At 34.7% G+C, this 20,148-nt stretch overlaps 3 protein-coding genes across 3 annotated transcripts; all 3 read left to right on the top strand.

Moving 5' to 3' along the window:
* The first annotated feature begins 598 nt into the window (after nucleotides 1-598).
* LOC112038917 (uncharacterized) lies at nucleotides 599-1,134 on the top strand. Its single transcript, XM_024071757.2, has one exon. It carries the CDS (start codon nucleotides 737-739, stop codon nucleotides 968-970), a length of 234 nt encoding a protein of 77 aa, XP_023927525.1. The 5' UTR covers nucleotides 599-736; the 3' UTR covers nucleotides 971-1,134.
* An 8,976-nt stretch (nucleotides 1,135-10,110) lies between these two features.
* LOC112038891 (berberine bridge enzyme-like 4) lies at nucleotides 10,111-13,520 on the top strand. The gene has a single exon (XM_024071729.2). The coding sequence runs from the start codon at nucleotides 11,669-11,671 to the stop codon at nucleotides 13,271-13,273; it is 1,605 nt and encodes a 534-aa protein (XP_023927497.2). The 5' UTR covers nucleotides 10,111-11,668; the 3' UTR covers nucleotides 13,274-13,520.
* Nucleotides 13,521-16,362: 2,842 nt separating this feature from the next.
* LOC136062794 (tubulin beta chain-like) lies at nucleotides 16,363-19,933 on the top strand. The gene is given in 4 exon segments (XM_065762351.1): nucleotides 16,363-16,686; nucleotides 16,689-16,916; nucleotides 18,133-18,402; nucleotides 18,968-19,933. Coding segments are annotated over 4 exon segments (1,335 nt in total). The 5' UTR covers nucleotides 16,363-16,523; the 3' UTR covers nucleotides 19,642-19,933.
* Nucleotides 19,934-20,148: the final 215 nt, after the last annotated feature.

The following is a 20,148-nucleotide window of genomic DNA, read 5'->3' on the forward strand; positions in this document are numbered from 1 at the left end:
ATCTTAATACACACAGTATACACATTTTTCAAAAACAAGAAGAACTGTGACTTCAAGTCATGGTTTTGAATTTTAAAAGTGTGACTTGAGGTTATAGTTTCCCTTGTTTTTGGAGATTGTACATATACTTGTAGAGCTCACATGTCAGTTTCACATAGTTTTTATACGCTGAGTGTATAACATATTTTTTCATGGAATAGATATTAATATTATTTTATTATTAACCATTAAAAATGAAATAATGTTACAAGCTAAAGTTAATAACAATTTACCATCTAAAATTTGTTGGTAAAAAGATATTATTTTTCTTTACAATGTACCGCTTAAAATATTTTATCGAAATAGTTGTGAATGTAAAGTTATTAAATTGCTTGATCTAAAAAAAAAAAAAAAGAGTTATTAAATGCGTTAATGAGAAGCATACTCTAAGCATATTCGGACTCCTTTCCTACGGCTCTTTCCACGTGGGGGACAACAAAGCCGGTTTGTCCTAACGTTATCAATTGGCCCCACAAAAAAAGTGACCGTTAGAAAAACTTGAACGTTAAGCTTACCGTTGGAATAGCATTTTTTTATTAATATCTCTGGAATGCTCTTCTGGGAAGAATCAATCCCCTCTCTATTTTACTCTCTCCGCTACTCTCTTCTTCCTCAACAAACCTCAAGATTAGTGCTCTCTCTCTCTCTCTCTCTCTCAAGCTACATTGAAGAAGTTGATTAAAGAAGCAAATTAAAGATGGGTATGGTAGTGGTGATTTCACTGCCTTTTATTCTCTTCTGTATACTACTTGGTTTTGGTTGTTACTTTTTGGGAAGAGCAAAAGGCAGACAGGATGTGAAGACCAATGCTCAGATTTATGGGATACCAACTCCACCACCGGGAACTGATGCAGCTTTTTCTTACCCCTCACCCCCACAAAACCATTTCAAGCCACCAGCTCCAGCAGCTGACAACTCTGCCAATGTTTGATTTGATCATCAATCATATATATGCAGACATTGAGTGTTTCTATGCTATTGAATTGAAAAAGTATGTGATCTTTAAATCTGAAGCTTGATGTTATATTATCTGGTTGGTGTATACTGGTTGTAATTGGAAATTATTAATACAACTTACAGCTGCATTTTTTTTAATTTTTCCTTTTGTTGCACTATTTGTAAAACCCTCCATTACTTTGGTCTTTTACCTGTACCAAGTTGAATTTTGAATTTAAAATCAAAGATTTCAAACCAATATTCCGAGATAGAAGGTTTACCATGCTTCTTCTTCTTCTTCTTCTTTTTTAATACAAGATGAAATTTTTACTCTAGCCTAATAATCTAAATGTATATGCTCTTGAATTATTAAATAAATTGATGATGGGTTTCATTGTCCACGAAATAAAGGCAATAGTAATTAGCGAGATAACCCACCCACATGGACTAAAGGCCAAAAATAGGAATGGGTGGTTTGATCATTTTGTTTTTAGGTTCTTTGGCAACTAGGATTTTTTTTTTTAGGGGGGGGGTAATTTTGACAAGAAAGAAATATTGGCTTTGTATAAAATATTAGCATATACACATATTTTGAAATTAACATATACATATTTTACTACAACTCCCAAAAAAAAAAAATTGAAATTTCGACTTCTATATTCTTAACATGTTAAATTTCGTACCAATATTAATAAACTTATTCTTTTATGCATAATATAACTACAAAAACTTGAAATTTAAATTTAGCTACAACCAAATTTGTAGCTAAATTTTGTCCTTCTATTTGATAGTATTTACCTTTTTTGAGGGAGAATGTGAGAGGAAATAGCAAATTTATAGAAAATAAGAAGAGAAGAAAAAAACTCAAAATAAATGATATGATGACTCATAAAAGTAAATTATCCAAGTTCTATGTAATAAAATAACATTTTATTCTTATACACTATTTTTATAAAGCAATAAGATAACATTTAATAATCAAATAAAAGACAACTTAAAAACACACAACCAACTTGATGATGCGTAAATCGTCAGTCAAGTTGGTTCATCCAGATGGAGCTGAATTCTCGTCACGATTCCTGCAAATGTAGAACAAAGTCTCTTCTAAGATGGTCACCGGTGTGGTGTGTCGTGCCTGCCACAGTACCTCCGATGCGAAAGTTAGCATATAGAAGCTTTTGGAGAGAAACAAGAGTATACTTTAGTGAAAATTTCGTACCTCCTTTGCCTCTAGTGAGTGGGTATATATAGTTTCATAGTTTCTAGCCGTTGAGGCCTTAATTATGATTTTAGTACTATTCCTGTAACGCCTTAAGGCTTATTAATGCGAGTTTTGTTAAGGCTCCAACGGTCTGACAGCTAGTTGGTAACTGTCCGAGGTATTGAATCCTCTCATTAATGACTTGCTTGCCTTTGTCCATGCCGTGTCGAGGTGGATGAATGTATTTGATGATGTCGTCCAAGGAAAGAGGTCTCATCAGTCCCATCAGCTGCCCCCCAGATTCTATGGTCATCGTGGCGTGTCATGATGACCACCAAAAGATGAAAGGTTTAGACATGGCTCTTGGGGTATCATTCCACATTTAATGCGTAGTAGCGGCACCACACGCATCGTGGCCACGTGGCTTGTTCTAACCAGTGGAGTCAATGCCCCACTTGTGTAACTCTTGGATTTCCCACTGAATTTCAGTTTTTTTGTGCCTAGATTTTAAAACTTTCTCTCTTTCTTCTCGCCCCTTCACTTTTTCCAACTCTTTCCCAATCATTGCTCTGTGCTCCTTCTTCTCTAATCCACTCTGCGATTGGCCCGACAATCTTTGACCCAATAATCGCCCGATCAGAGTAGTGGTTCAGTTGGCTACGGGTCGCTAGTGTGAAGACTTGATACGATCAGTTTAAGTCACGATCTGACTGCCTGAGAAATAGAAGAACTAGACCCGCCCGATGCCTATCTCTCTTCCAATCACAAATCTCGTGTTCTAGCAAAAAATTGGTAAGTCTAAACTCAAAACTCCGCCTATATAATGAGATCTTGGCTAGATCTCGACAAATATAGCGAGATCTCGACCAGATCTCGAAGGATATGGAGGAATATTGGCCAGATCTCAATAGATCCGGCTAGATCTGTCGAGATCCAGCAAGATTTCGGCCAAAATCCAGCCAGATTTCAACCCCTTGTAGCGAACCCGAAACCGACCGATATGCACCCGAAATCAACAAGAGCCGATCTAGCTAATCCGAAGCTCTACACTGGTCAGTTGCAGATTTTGATTTCTCCCACCCGAGTCTATCGGGTCAAGTCCGGGTTGGGCACAAACCCGACTCGAGCCGACCCGTGGCCATCCCTAACTATAACTTTACTCAATAAAATAAATATTAGTATATAGTTTGAAAATATAACTATTGAATTGCATGTATTTTACATTCTTAATACATATGTCAAATTTTGTATCAATCGAATATTATTAACTATATGATCTATAAGCTCATATTTTATGCAAAAACTTGCAATTTAAACAATTTATTGATGACATAACTATTAATCTTTAATTTTCTAGAAATTTTGCAAGTCTGGAGAATATAAGAAGAAGATGTAACTCAATAGTGAATTTGTCAAATTCACCTCTAATGAAAAGATATTAAGTAAGGTTGTAGTTTAAGGTTATAACTAATTTTGTAGTTAAACTTTATCCATTAATTGCATAATTGACAACATTTTACTTTCAGCCAAGCTTCAAGCAATATATCCAACAATTAAAAAAAAAAAAAATCAAAAAGGGGGCATTTGCTTGCTGAGATGTACCCTTGATATGATGTACATGATAATGTAACATTAAAGTGTTTGGTTTATTTGATTTTTTTTCTAACATTACGATAATCTAAGATTATAAAATATATCATATCACCTTAACTATATCACCTTCTTAAATGGGGTTAATTTTACATTACTTATTAGTTGAGATATAATAATTTATGGAATTGACAAATTTGCCCACACTTCCACACTAATAAATTTTATTTTACTATTGAAAATGACTAAAATATCAAGAAACCTCTAAAATACTCCAAAATCTCTAAAATGACCAAAACAACCTTGAAACCACCAAAATGACCCAAAATCACTAAAATGACCAAAATACCACTAGAATCTCTAAAACGGCCCAAAATTCTCTCAAAACCTATAAAATAACCAAAATATCCTTAAAACCTCTAAAATGACCAAATACACTCCCCCTCCCCCTTCTCCCCCCCCCCCTCTCGACGAACGGTACAGTTTGTCCTTATGAACCACCATGGCATAACCATGATGATCCTTGTCGCGGTGGGTGGTAGGTTCACCACTGGGTATGTGAGTCTCAGGAAAACCACAATCCACGGTTAATACTACCGGGCTTCCGGGCTAGCACACAAATAAAATAAATTTCATTCAAGCAAATGATGCATGACATGCAAAATAATGACATATTAGACATGTTATATACAAGAAAGTAACAAACAAACAATGACATGGTTGGCCACCATAACCTAATTGAAGCTTAGCCCTCAATATCCCCAGTGGAGTCGCCACTGTGAGAGACCGCGGCCCCGGCCCGTTTTTAGGAATGTTGGGCCAAACCCACGTGAATGGGTGGAGTCATTTTATTGTCCCTCAAAATGGAAGTTCGACTAATTATATTTTCTCCCTTAGATTAAAGGTTTTACAATGGAGTCGCCACTTATTTAATTATTGGAAAAATAAGAAAACCATAATTAAAAAAAATTCCTCATTTTATTAATTTGAAATTGAATTTACATTGAACATAGGAAATTACATGGCTTTGATCCTAGATACAATCTAAGATAAAGTACTTGGCTTTGTTTCCTAGTTACAATCTAGAAATTGAAAATTACAAGGATAAGCATTTGATCTACTAACCCTTGATCTAAGTTCGGAAGTTATGTTACAAGGTGGGAAGGTGTTAGGCACCCACCTTGCCCGGTAAAACCGGTCTTCTAGACTATAGTGGTCAACAATCATATCATATCATCCAATATGTCAATCAATTTACATGTTGAATTTAATGTGTATGCATGTGATAAACCCTAATTCAATTTATTAAACATTGCATTTGGATTGAAAAATAAAATTCTAGTGAATGTGTGTGGATGGTGATAACCTAGATTCAAGGATTTGAAAGAATTATGAAACAAACATGTTTTTCATATTTTTGATGTAAATTTAAGATCAAAACTAGTGATATGTATGAACATGTGATTAACAACCAAGAACATGTAAAGAACGCATAAGAGCATTTAAGAACATTCAAATATATTCAAGAGAATTTAAATAATCACTATCATGCTTTAATCCTAAATTCTAATCATGGCAACACAATAAACAAGTTAGAGAAAGGGATTATACCTTCATGCAAGATCCATACGGTAGAGGAGGAGACTCTCGGTAGAGGTCCTAAGGGTGGAGAAAAGAAGAACTAGGAGAGGGAGAGTGAGTCTCACTCAATACCTTGAGCCTCAGGAAGACCAAGATATAACAAGACTACTCAACTTCACTAGAACTCAAGAGGGGAGAAGAGAGGAGGTTTTTTGGTGGTCTTGGAATGAAGGAGGGGGAAGGTTTATATAGTGGTAGTGGAGGGAATATGAATGGAAGACCATTTAATGAGGGTTGACAAGGATTATGAACCTAGACCTCATTTTAGCCTTGGAAAAAATCTGGTGCATTAAATGGAGAGATTGGTGGGAGTGGGGAGCAAGCCAAAATTCGGTTTTCCCGTAGCTTCTATAACAGCTTGTAAAGCTAACTTCGAAAAATCATATCTGACCCAATTCTAATCAGAATTGTCTCGTTCTTGTGCTCAAATTGAAGCTCCGAATGTCTAGTTTCTGGGAAAATTAACCTCATTCACAGATTCAAAGCATTCTGAGAGATATTGATGAAATGGTGAGCAGAGGTCATTTGTTAGAAAATGGTTTCAGCACAATTAACATTAATAGGTCCCAAATTAGCTCCCAATTAACATTAAATGGCTCAAATCACTCCCATTTCAGAATTAATTGGTTCCAAATTTACTCTAATTAAAAGATAATTACACAAATTACTCATTGAATAATTAATGTTTGACTATCTAATTAATTAGGTGTATGCAACCTCACCATAAAATGTAGTCCTAACCAATCAAATTATGACACATCATTGATCTCAAATTGATCACTCCTATAACCAATTGAAATCAATTTTTCATAATCATATATAGTCAGACTCAATTTGTGATAGTATATCTTAGCCATTAAAACTTGATTTAATGATAACTTTCAATCTGGTGGTCTGATTAGGGCTTATGACCAGTCGATTTGATCGTTACAACATCAAGATCATTTTGGTTAAATGAGTCCAAGGATCTAATGGCTAGAATCAAGATGCATATTTTCAAGGCAAAATTACCCTTTTACCCCCCATGCGTGGTTAAATACAGGTTGCAAAATGGGGTGTCAACACCTCTAAAATGAAGAAAACACTCCCTGAAACCACTATGAGACCTCTAACATGATCAAAATACCCCTAAAAATCACTAGAATGACCAAAATATACTTGAAACCTCTAAAACGCCCTTGAAACTTGTAAAATGACCAAATATAACTTGAAACTTATAAAATGACCGATATACCCCCATAATCACTAAAATGACCAAAATGCCCTCAAATTCTCTAGAATGAGCAAAAAATATCAAAATCTCTAAAATTACCATAATACCTCAAAATTGATAAAATGACTAAAATACATCTAGACTTTTAAATTGGCCTAGCCTAAAACACCCAAAACCTTTGAAATAACCAAAAGTTTTGGGTTATTTTTTTGTCATTCAGAGGTTTTTAGTGGTATTTTGGTAATTTTGGAAGTCAATGAGTATTTTGGTCGTTTTAGAGATTTTGGATATTTTGGTCATTTTAGAGATTTCAAGGGAATTTGGGTCATTTTAGATGTTTGGGTATATTTTGCTCATTTAGAGGTTTCAGTGTATTTTTGGTTATTTTAGAGTTTTCAGAATATTTCAATCACTTTAGAGGTTTCATGGATATTTTTGGTCATTTTATGCATTGAGGAGGTTTTGTACCTAAGGTTAACACACAATTAATGAAGAGCATTATCTATAAGACTATAACACACTAGTGTGCATGCACAAAGGCATATAACAAGTTTTTCCCCTTAATCAAATGAAATGTACGAATGTCGTGCATTTTGTTTGTGAAGCTTGTCTAAGCAACGTTTAGCTTCTACGGAAAAAAATTTACAGCCTTTCACTGTACCATGCTAATGTTACAATGCCATTTTGTAGGTGGAGCTTCATTTAAGCAACCTTGATGTAGCCACCCTCTACTCTAAGGCAAGTCAACCAGCCATCTCGATATTTAGGCCAGATAGAAACACCCTTTATTCTTAGGAGTTTGGACAGACAACCAACCATATGTTTTAACGTCTTAGATTTGCCATCTATTGTCTTTATTTTCAGATTGACGTATGTTGTTTAACAGCCAACCTAAACGTAAGACAGTAAAAATTAGTTAGGGTGTGTTTCGTTAAAGGAGTGAAAAGTGAGAAGATAAAAAATTAGTAGAATGATGGAAAAGTGGGCAGATAAAAAAGATTTAGGGCATGTTTGGTAATTGTTTTTTCTCTTATTTTTCTGTTTTCAAAAATAATTTTTTATTTTTGAGACTAAAAAACTTATTTGGCAACCCAAAATAGACAAAAAACAAAAATTATTCTCAAAACTCAATTTGTGAAGGAATTTGAAAACATACAAATGGCTGTTTTCAGTTTTAATTTTCAAAGGTCAGTGAAAACACGTATTTAATTTAATGAATCTATCTCATTTAATGAATTAGCATTAGAGTTCAAATCCTAGTAACAACATATTTTAGTATTTTCTATTTTTGTCTTCAAAAAACTATCTTTTTAATTTCAACTAACTAAACATGTTTTTTATTTCAAAAATACAAGAAAATTGTTTTTTCAAAAAAAAAAATTTTAAATAGAAAAGAAAAATGGTTACCAAACATAACCTTAGTTTTCCCTCGTGTGTATTTGGTTGAAAAGGTGAAAAGGTAGGATGGTAGAAAACTCTTTTATGTGGTAGAAAAGAAAAGTGGGAGAATAGAAAATATAGTTTATATAAATTGACTATTAGTTTCTTTCCAAGTAGTTATAAAATATAAATAAGAGAAGAATTAGTTTTTAATGAAAATTTATCATAGTTTTAGAATTAGAAAAAAGAGTTTGTCTTTGTTTCTCTAGTTTTGTTTGTAATTCTAGCTAACTGGGATTCTTATTCTAATGTAATTCTAGTTCAATTCTTAGTTATTTGATCTTTATTTCCATCAACCTTCCAGCTTCAACAAGAATTTTCAACCTTTCACTAACCAGCTGAACTCTTACTTTCAGAAGCAAAAACTACCAGCAAAAAAAAAAAAAAAAAAAAAGACCTTCAATTAGCGTATACATTTGTAGTTCTTCAACCTGTATATGAAACCAAATATAATAGTATTATATACATTACATAAACTATTAAATTAATACATTAAAATAAAAGGAAAATAGTAAAATAAAAGTTTGACTAAGACACTAGGGCCCGTTTGGATGCAGCTGAAAACTGAAAACTGAAAACTGAAAACTGAAAACACTGTAGCAAAATAATTTTTAAATATGTGAATAATATTGTGGGACCCATTTTTAATGAAAAAGTTGCTGAAAAGTGAAAATTATGGGTCCATGAACAGTGCACAAATGTACTGTTCATTAACAAAAGTCAACAAGTGCGGCTACTGTTCATTGAACAGTAGCCGCACAGTACCGTGAACAGTGATTCAAGTCTTCTTATACGGCTGAAAGCCAAAACAAAAGAAAAAAACGCAAACGTGCAACGCAACGCACGCCCCAAACGGTCTCTAATATACAGCTTCAACAAGAATTTTTAACCTTTTTTTTTTCTTCCCTATTTGTGAGATTTATATCTAAATTTTCTATTATATATTGTTCATGGCTAATAACAAATTCATCCAATGATCCTTTTGGAGACTCAATTAATTTTTTATTTTTTTTTTTAAGTTTTTCTTATCCAAATGCATGTTTTATAGTAGAAATTTATAATTAAAAACATATTTACAAATAAAAGAAAAGTTATCTGACAATAACAACAACAACAACAACAACAAAGTTTTAGTCACAAGTTTTTTTTTTGGAGTTGGCTATAAACTCTCATTTTGATCACATGTATTCTCAAAATAAATGTTATCTATATTATAATACTATAATGACTGGAATATAACAAATTTTCAAGTAAATGGCAACGTGACTTGAATTTGAAACTTCACTTAGCAATAGAAGTATCTAACAGTCTCAATATGCATAAATGGAAAAAAAAAAAATTAATACATTACTCAGTGAATTAACACTAGCAAATACAAGATTAGTTTTGTATATAGAATCAAATGCCAAGGTCATGCATGAAATTTAATTTAATATAAAATGATAAATATTAAAAATTTTACTTATTTAACTTTCCAAAACCTAAATAACATATATTAAAGTAATATTTTAGAGCATAATACAGATACTTTTTATTTCCTAAGTACATAGTATAAATACTTTTTTTTTTTTTTGGTTAACATCGTACAGAAAATCTAATATAACAAGAAGAAAAAAGAGTAAAAATACTTAATTGTACACACTACAATTTTTTTTTTTTGGGTGACTACCATAAAGTCAACTATAAGCTCTGGTATGTAGTATGTACAACTAAGAAAAATGTAGCCCAATCAATCTGAAATAACGTGTGGGCTTGAATGCTTGATTTTAATTATAATTTTTTTTATAAATAATTATATATAACATTAATAACAAACAACAATTAAAAAAAAAGAAAGAATATAATACTTATTAAAAAGATAAACCTGACAGAGTTTCTTTTTTAGTTTTTGAAAAACAACATGAATTGAATGAATGAAAAGTGTCTCACTATAATATAGTGACAAGTCACTAAATTTTCATGTCGTGTGTAAAGAGGAGTGGGGACTTCCCTTTGTATGGACAAACCAAAGCCCCTTTATTGATACTCCTTTCATATGGATAAAAATTAAATCCTTTTACCTAGTTTATATGGATTAAGAAAATGGTACAAACAATATAAAATTTGTAGTACTTTTAGTATTTTTTTTATATCTTTGTTTAGTCTCTTTTTTCTTCTTCTTCTGTTGGCCACTCATTAATGGGCGGCAGCCCATGGCATTATGGCTCCAAACCTAACCCAGTGAGGATAATGAAAGCCACTACCGGGTATTGGAAGTCTTATGGTACGTTTGGATTGAAGGGGAAAGAAGGAAGTAGAATAGAGTAAAAGAGATTTGGCCCAAAATTAGTTTATATTTGGCCCAAAATAATGTTTTGGTCCATCCAATACAATCCAAGCTATCAATGTCTATGGTGATATGAATATGGCTCAAGTCATCTCTATCCTTATTGTCTTCACGTCAGGACATTACATTTATGTGATCATGATGGATGAAGTCATGTTATTGAGTGATTCCTTAAAAATAAAGGTTTTTTTTTTTTTGTTTTTTTTTGTTTCATGTTACATTATCTTTTTCACATGCTTTATTTATTGATTTTTTTACCATTTGATAAAAACATTTTTATTTCATGCGAATTGTCTCGTATTTAAGAGCATTAAAGTTTAGTGAAGTTGAAGTATTATAATATGAGAAACGTACTGTATGTATTATATATTTTTAATTAAAGAAAACACATTATACAAAGTACGATAAATGGGAGTTCTTTTTAAATTTCATTTTGAATTGGGTTTTCAGTACTTTTTATACTTTATATACATAATAAGAATTTGTACATAATAAACTTAAAAAAAAAAATGGCAAGGAAAAATTAAATTCTTTGCTCAAACAAAGGGTTGGGACTTGCTTTCTCCAAAAAACAATAGCACTAAGGATTTTACTAATTTTGTTTTACCTTTTATATGTGATAGAATTATTATTATTATTATTATTGTTTGCTTGCTGAGAGAGTTGTTTTTTTTTTGCTGAATTGCTGAGAGAGTTGTTGAAGAGAGTTTTATTGATGCCAGCATATATCTTATGTTTTATTTTCTGTAAAAAGTTATCTGTACTGGCTTAAGAGAGTTTCATTGGGAGTTGGCATGTCATGTATGTGGGACCACCAGTACCATTGAACTATCAATATGTAGTGGTTTAGATAAAAACAATGCTGGAAGATTGGAGAAGAGTGGCCTACTAGTCACTCATCATCTTCATCCAGTAGGTATAGGTGCCTTTCATTTCTTACCGTATTGCTTTACAATGTACATAATCTTATTAATTGCTCTATTTTTAAATTTTCAAGAACAATACTGAAAGTTATTCAGCCAAAAAAAGAAAAAAAAAGAAAAGAAAAAAAGAACAATACTGAAAGTTCAACCTTCAGTTTTTCAAATCTAAATTAAAAGGAAAACAAAAAACAAAGATCTTACAAAATTTTCAATCAAGTCGAACGAACTTCATAAGAGAACAACAGTGTTACTTGTAGTTAAACTTTGTCAATATTTAATTATCCGGGTTTTCAAATTCACCCTATAAATACATCGCAGGACAGAGAATCTTCATATTAAGAGATTCCAAACAATACAAAATGAAATCCACAAGCCCTATCTTACTTCTAGGTTTAGCTATCCTTATGCTCTCATTATCATGTGCTATCCCAAACCCAGTTTTTAACAACTTTTTCCCGTGCCTTTCCAGCCATTCTTCACCTTTATACCCAATCTCTGAAGTTTTCTACTCCTCTAATAATTCCTCCTTTCTCTCAGTTTTACACTCTTACATTAGAAACCGCAGGTTTTCAACATCTGCCACCCCAAAACCTTTCGCTATTGTCTCTGCCAAGCATGAATTCCATATCCAATCCACTCTAATTTGTGCAAAACAATGTGGCCTGCAAGTTAGAATCCGAAGCGGTGGCCATGATTATGAGGGCCTTTCATACGTATCACAAGTTCCATTTGTTGTCCTTGACATGTTCAATCTCCGTTCTATAGACATTGATATAGCAAAAAGTACTGCGTGGGTTCAAGCTGGTGCTACTCTTGGTGAGCTTTACTATAGAATATCCGAGAAAAGCAATGTCCATGCCTTCCCAGCTGGTGTGTGTGTTGGTGTTGGCACTGGTGGACACTTTTCTGGAGGTGGGTATGGGAACCTGATGCGAAAATATGGCCTTTCTGTAGATAACATCATTGATGCACAGTTAGTGATTTTTAATGGTACAATTCTTAACAGAGAGTCCATGGGAGAAGATGTATTTTGGGCCATTAGAGGAGGTGGTGGAGCAAGTTTCGGCGTCATTCTTTCGTGGAAGATCAAGTTGGTTCCTGTTCCAGCCAAAGTTACTGTATTTAATAAGAAATGGACCATAGAGAACAATGCAACTGATGTTGTTTATCGTTGGCAACAGGTTGCTCATAAACTACCTAATGAAATCTTCATAAGGGCTGTGGCACAAGTAGTAAATGGAGGCCAAAAGGGCAAGATGACAGTCCAAGTTTCTTTTGTTGGACACTTTTTGGGACAAAGTAACAGTCTTATCCCACTGATGAATGAGAGATTTCCTGAATTGGGTTTGTTGCAAACTGATTGCATTGAAATGAGTTGGATAGAATCCACCATTTTCTGGGCAGACTTAACTAATGGAACTTCCATAGATGCTCTACTCAAAAGGGCATCAGAGCCTGATATCTTCTTTAAAGCCAAGTCCGACTATGTGAAAAAGCCCATTACAAAGGCTGGTTTGGAATCCATATGGAAGTCGATGACTGAAATAGGGTTTAGAGGATTAATGGAATGGAACCCTTATGGGGGAAGAATGAGTGAGATTTTAGAGTCAGAAACTCCATTCCCCCATAGGGCTGGAAACATATTTCAAATATTATACTATGTGACCTGGGTGGAAGAAGGGACTGAGGTTTCCAACCATTATATAAACTTGACAAGAACATTCTACAATGCCATGACCTCGTACGTGTCAAAGGACCCAAGGGAAGCTTATCTTAACTACAGGGATCTTGATATTGGTCATGCTAGTCCAAATGGTAATGAAAGTCTTAGCAGTGCTAAAGTTTATGGGGCTAAGTATTTCAAGGAAAATTTTGACAGATTGGTACGTGTGAAGACCATAATTGATCCTGATAATTTCTTCAAAAACGAGCAAAGTATTCCACCTCTTCCACCATATGTCTAAATGAAAGATAAATCATCAAATCTCTCTCTCTCTCTCTCTCTCTCTCTCTCTCATTGATGAAACAATCAGATCTATCTTAGTTTTTGTTTTTATGCATGAGACTATTCCTCATTTTTATAGATGAGAAAGTATATATGTTCATATGTTGAAAAGGGATGGAGCAATGGATTTATTGAGAGCATTCATTGTTTTAGTATTTCTCACATGATCGTGAATTTCCATGAATTCTAACAATGTTTATGAATCCTTAAGATTATGTGCAAATTTTACATGTAAAAGTCACCATAGACCTAATTTTTGTAGTTCTTTGATTCACATTATATATGTAACGTTTTTGGAGTCAAATTATTATTATTATTATTATTTTTTTATTATTGTATACGGAACTCCCCAGAGCCAAAGACTATTAGTATGTCCTTTAAAAAAAAATTTAAAAAAAAAAAAAAAACTCCCAGTGCAGCCCATAGAAAAACACAACCCAATTTAGCCCTTGGAGTTTGGGACAGGCGAGGTTGTTTCGGTTTCAACCTTCAACTCCTATTTTAAGTTCCCTCTAAAAAAAGTAATAATAAATCTTCTATTTTAAGTTTTAGCACAAAATTAGGAAAAAATAAAAACAAGAGCCAACAATTTTCTAATTTTTTCACAACTTATTGAGATGACATATTATAATTAATACAACATCACTTTTACCACACAATCATGAACATTACTTTTAGTGGTTTCTAGTTTTTTTTTTTTTTTTTTTTTTGAGAAAGAAAGACATTGACCCTTATTAAATGAAGCAAGCTAAATCAGCTTATACAAAATGTTGAATGTATTGGTGGAACATCCTCCATCCACACTAAAAAATCTGGTATACTAATAGCGTATCTAACCAGATTATGTGCTACGGAATTACCTTCTCTTTTTGTATGAGAGTAAAGCAATGTGTCAAATCTGTGGGAACACAAACTGATATCCTCCAGTAAAAGACCTGAAGGAGTAAAAGGATAATCACACTCTCTCAATGCTTTAATGACAGCCAAAGAATCTCCCTCAAGTACAGCTCGCCTCACACCCAACTCACTTGCAAAAGCTAAGGCTGTTGCTGCTGCCATAGCTTCTATCTTGTCCACTGTATGCTTGGAGTAACCTCTTAGAACAAGAGCCCAACACCAACCCATGTTCATTCTGACCACCACACCTATTCCGGACTTATTTTCCTTTGAGAACATGTTCCTCGAAATTTATTTTAGCCACGTTCACTGGAGGAGGCCGCCATTTTATCTGCAAACGGTGACTACGATGTTCAACCTGTACTTCCGTCTCTGCTATCCTAGAGTGGTATTAAGCCAATGCATTTCGTGCTACCTAGCAACATGATGAAGCTTGTTGCCATGCTCAAACCCGGACCTGATTGCTTGATGCCAGATTGACCAGGCCTAAAAACGAAGAGCTCAGGTGTTTTCCTTCTGCAACTATCCACGACACCAGCTGTTTAAAATCACCAAACTCTACATGGTTTTAAAATTCCACAAGGTCAGATCAACCCACACGATATCAACCTCTGAACAAGACCATAACGCATGCAGTGAGCTTTCCTTTCAGTTTTGCACCTGTCACAAGATGGGTCGGTGATGATAGTCCTTTTCACCAGAGCTTGCTTCATTGAATTGCATCACAACAGGCTCTCCATATAAAATTCTTCATCTTTTGCGGCACACGCATAGTCCAAACTGCTCTCCACATCTTTTTGTCTCGCAGCGGTGGTACACGGGGCGTGTCCAACTGTTCAGCTTCTTCCTTGAGGAATCTATAACTTGATTTACAACTATATACACCATTGCTCGACTAAGGCCAGTAGAGAACATCCTCTGTTACCTTCTTGCTCAATGGGATTTTTTTATCAGCTCCGCATCTTCCTCCACGAACAGTCCATCCACCAAGTCTGTGTACCAATGTCGTGTGCTAGGGTCAGTGAGGCAACTCACTGTAGAGAATTCATTATCCTCAATGGGGCATGTGGGTAGGTATGGAGGGTGTTTTCTTGGTAACCACTTGTGCTCCATATGTTTACTTTCTCCCCATTCCCTATCCTCCATCTTGATCCCCTTTTTATGACTTCCCTTCCAACTAAAATACTCTTCCAAGCATAGGACCCCATTCTTGAATCCGAAGCCTCCATGATGTGGTATTAGGGAAAAACGTGCCTTGAAAACCTTATGGAAAAGCGAGTCTTGATTATGCAAAAGTCTCCAGGCTTGTTTTGCTAGCAAAGAATCATTAAACATGGCTAAGTCTCTAAATCCCATCCCGCCTACAGTTTTTGATTTTGTCATCTCTTCCCACTTCACCCAGTGCACTTTCCTTCGATCACCTTGTTGTCCCCACCAAAATCTCTTGATTAACACTTCAATTTCATTGCACAAACCAATGGGTAATTTAAAACATCTCATAGTGTAAGTTGGGATAGCCTGGATGATGCTTTCAACAATACCTCCCTACCAGCTTGAGACAGAATTTCTCTTCCCACCCTTGCAACTTCGTCTACACCCTTTCCTTAATGTATTTTTTACCTCTTCCTTAATATGGTTTCTAGTTAGTTCAATAAACTTTATTATTATCAAATAAAACATCCATGATTTGATCCTTGCCTATATATATATATATATAAACTAATTTATATCTTGGCTTATCTCTTAAAAAAAAAAAAAAAAAACACCATTACTTTTATAATCTGCCCCTTGTTAATTAAAAAAAATGTTATGAATTTTTTTTTTTTACCAAGTAAAAAAAAAAAAAAAAAAAAAGAGAGAGAGACGGTATCCTTAAATTTTTTAAAAAAAATTGTGAGATGGGATTGGTCAGTTTTCCTTCCCTCCCAGATTGATCCATTGGTTAATCAATTGAGTAAATATAATCTAAAAAATTTTCCACAATTTTGTCATATGACAAGTCATAAATTATAAAATAATAAAATCATGATCTCACTATTTTATTTTCACCCCTTATGAATTATAACGTAGTAAAATTGTCGAGAAGTTACTTTAATCAATTTTCCAAAAGAACCCCAAACTAAAAAAAGACATATTTATACGCCCCCAAACACTCCTTCTAAAACTAAAGAGTCTTTATCATCCTCCACCATCCATTTCCCAATTCCCAAGTTCCAACCAAAAAGCACCAGAAATCCATTTCTCCATCTCTCTCTCTCTCTCTCTCTCTCTACAAATTTCAACGTCCAAATTCCCAAAACAACAAGAGAACAATGAGAGAAATCCTACACATCCAGGGCGGTCAGTGTGGCAACCAGATCGGAGCCAAGTTCTGGGAGGTGATCTGCGACGAGCACGGCATTGACCACACCGGAAAATACAACGGCGACTCCGAGCTCCAGCTCGAGCGAGTGAATGTCTATTACAACGAGGCCAGCGGGGTCGCTTCGTCCCGCGTGCGGTCCTCATGGATCTCGAGCCGGGCACCATGGACTCCGTCCGATCCGGCCCCTTCGGCCAGATCTTCCGCCCCGATAACTTCGTTTTCGGCCAATCGGGTGCCGGAAACAACTGGGCTAAGGGCCATTACACCGAAGGCGCCGAGCTTATTGATTCCGTTCTCGATGTTGTGAGAAAAGAAGCTGAGAATTGCGATTGCTTGCAGGGTACGCTATTGGTTTTTTTTTTTTTTTTTTTTTTTTAATCTGGGTTTTGGTTTTGTAGGAGAATTTGAATTATGGGTTTTTTTTGTTTGTTTGATTGTATGGCTTCGCGGGTCTGATCATGTGGTTTTTGGATTCTAGATTGAGAAAGCTTTGTTCTTTTTCTCATATCTCAATTACCCAATTGCGGTTTTGGTGTCTGTTCATCAAATTTCCTTTCTTTCATTGTGGCTGTTGTGAAATGTATTATCCTTGCCTTCAAATGGTTTTGATTTGTTTCTCATTTCTTTATTGAATTAATTGGTAGCATTAGAAAACCTTTTTTAAAAAAAAATAGATATGACAGATTATTTCATGGCGTCCGTTTTATGATGATTTGGCTTTTCATGTGGGCGGGATTCGAATTAGGAATCCAATTTTAATGTTTTACTTGATTCAATTGTGGTATTTGCTCATGGATTTAAGGCCTCTATCTGGGGCCCTTTTCTTTTAATTGCTGAATAGTCCTGTTCCTGAGAATTTGCAATGTTGTTTGAAGGAAAATATATATTGGTAGTTAATATGCTATATTCGTGTTATGTTGTGTGGTCTATAGACTTCGTTGAGATAGCCTTGCCTCCAATTTTCTTGGAGAGGCTGATCCCCGGCCTTGAACTTGAGGCCTGTCACTTTTGGTGTAAGACACTTGCCATCACTCTGAGGCTCAACCTCTTACCGTGGATGATCGAGGAAATAATTTTAACATGGTTCTTTTCAAAACCTTGTTAGATGTTTTTAGTAGATAATTAGTAGTGTTAATAATATGGTACAAGAAATGCATTATATTCTAATAGTATCTACCTTCTATGGCTTGACAAAGTTGTATTGTAAATGCCTCATTCATTTAAACATTTATCTGATATATAACTTGTCGAAGAACAAAGTTTTGCTATTATGTGATTGTTGTCTTCTTTTATGCTGTGAACATGGTGTTTTAGTTCTCAAAATTTTGTTTTCTGATAATTGGATTGCTATTGTCTTCTATGTTTCAAGGACGTAAGGAAAATATATTGCTTGAAATTTAAATGGTGCTTATATATTGCCATCGGATGTCGTGGTGTTCTTTGTTATGCTTTTTAATTACTTTTACAGTCAATCGTGTGAAAAATCTCTTTCTTTTACCAAAAGCTTAATAATGCTATACCATTGCTGTATTCTAAATTTACATGTTTTTATGCAGGATTTCAAGTTTGTCATTCTTTGGGTGGAGGAACAGGCTCTGGCATGGGAACACTTCTTATTTCAAAGATTCGGGAGGAGTACCCAGATCGCATGATGCTGACATTTTCCGTTTTTCCTTCACCAAAGGTGTCCGACACGGTTGTCGAACCTTACAATGCCACCCTTTCTGTGCATCAGCTTGTTGAGAATGCTGATGAATGCATGGTCCTCGACAATGAGGCCCTTTACGACATCTGCTTCCGTACTCTGAAGCTTGCCACCCCTACTTGTAAGTCCAAAGTATAGTTCTCTAGATTTTGAAACATATTGTAGACTTATATATATGTTATTGTTTATCTCTAATTGGTGAAGGTTATGCTCAAGTTTTAAGTAGGTTGCTTTTAAGCTTCTATTATTACTAGTTAATCTTTTATGATCAATTGTTGTCACTAATCTTCAGTGGTTATCAGTAATTATTTACCCCAAAAAAGAAACAAACAGTGGTTATCAGTAATTGGCAAAGATTATGCTTAAGTTTGAAGTAGGTTGTTTTTTAAGTTTCTTTCCATTACTGGTTAATCTTTTATGATTAGTTGTCACTAATCTTTTTCCCTACCTACCTACCTACTTCCTACCTAGCTAGCTAGCTGTTGCTTACAATGACAGATTCTTTCTGTTTACGACTGAAACATTTGATGACCTGTGTTTGCTTTATCATTGTTTTTTCAATTACTAGAAAGAATTCATTTTTTTTTTCAATAATTAGAAAACATTTATGACTGTGATTTATGTATAAGAGCATGGCTGATCCTTGACCTGTATATACTCTGTTGTGTTCTGTTGTCCAATAACAGTTGGTGATCTCAATCACCTCATATCTGCTACCATGAGTGGTGTCACATGCTGTCTGCGGTTCCCAGGACAGCTTAACTCTGACCTTCGGAAACTTGCAGTCAATCTCATCCCATTCCCGCGTCTCCATTTCTTTATGGTTGGGTTTGCACCCTTAACATCTAGAGGATCACAGCAGTACCGTGCCCTTACAGTGCCTGAATTGACCCAGCAAATGTGGGATGCCAAAAACATGATGTGTGCTGCTGATCCACGCCATGGTCGTTACTTAACTGCTTCTGCCATGTTCCGCGGTAAGATGAGTACCAAAGAAGTTGATGAACAGATGATCAATGTCCAGAACAAAAACTCATCCTACTTTGTTGAGTGGATACCCAACAATGTTAAGTCTAGCGTGTGTGACATCCCACCCAAGGGTCTGAAGATGGCATCCACATTCATTGGGAATTCAACTTCAATCCAGGAGATGTTCCGGAGGGTTAGTGAGCAATTTACTGCTATGTTCAGGCGCAAGGCTTTCTTGCATTGGTACACCGGTGAAGGGATGGACGAGATGGAATTCACTGAGGCTGAGAGTAACATGAATGATCTGGTGGCTGAGTATCAGCAATACCAGGATGCTACTGCTGATGAAGAGGAGGAGTATGAGGAGGAAGAAGAGGAGGTTGCTGCTTGATCTATTCTTGTAATATTGCAGTTTGCCAGAAATTATTATGTTGTTGGCTTACTTTAAGATTAAGTGAGTGATTATGATGTTTGTCAGCGAGCAGTCAAGTTAGATTGACATGTTGATCTGTATGGTTTGTGGGCCTTGTATAAGAGGTGGGTTTTGGTGACAAAGCTTTTGGTCTTTAATTTGAAAAATTTATGGAGGGTTTGTATTGATTAGGTAGTTGTATGACATGATGCCAATATATTGATGGTGTCTTTGTTATAAATATATAGTTCTTGACTATTTGTGGATTAAAGTTATCCTCTTGCAATGTCGTTTATCTAATACAACATTATAAAATTGTCAATTGTAATACTTAGTAAACCTAAAATTGGTTATTACTCTGCTTCAAACGAATCGTGATTAAAACTCGATTAAAGAGAATTTCTGCTGCAAACTTTAAGGATTAAAAAATGACAAAATACTAAAATGATGTAATTCATTAAACTTAAAAGTTAAAAGGGTGTAATT

This window comes from Quercus suber, unplaced genomic scaffold (assembly GCF_002906115.3).
Source record: "Quercus suber isolate HL8 unplaced genomic scaffold, Cork oak 2.0 scaffold_453, whole genome shotgun sequence".
Lineage (NCBI taxonomy): Eukaryota > Viridiplantae > Streptophyta > Magnoliopsida > Fagales > Fagaceae > Quercus > Quercus suber.

What these genes read in the sequence shown, in the direction of transcription:
- LOC112038917 (XM_024071757.2), top strand. Translation starts at nt 737, where the DNA reads ATGGGTATGGTAGTGGTGATTTCACTGCCTTTTATTCTCTTCTGTATA.
- LOC112038891 (XM_024071729.2), top strand. Translation starts at nt 11,669, where the DNA reads ATGAAATCCACAAGCCCTATCTTACTTCTAGGTTTAGCTATCCTTATG.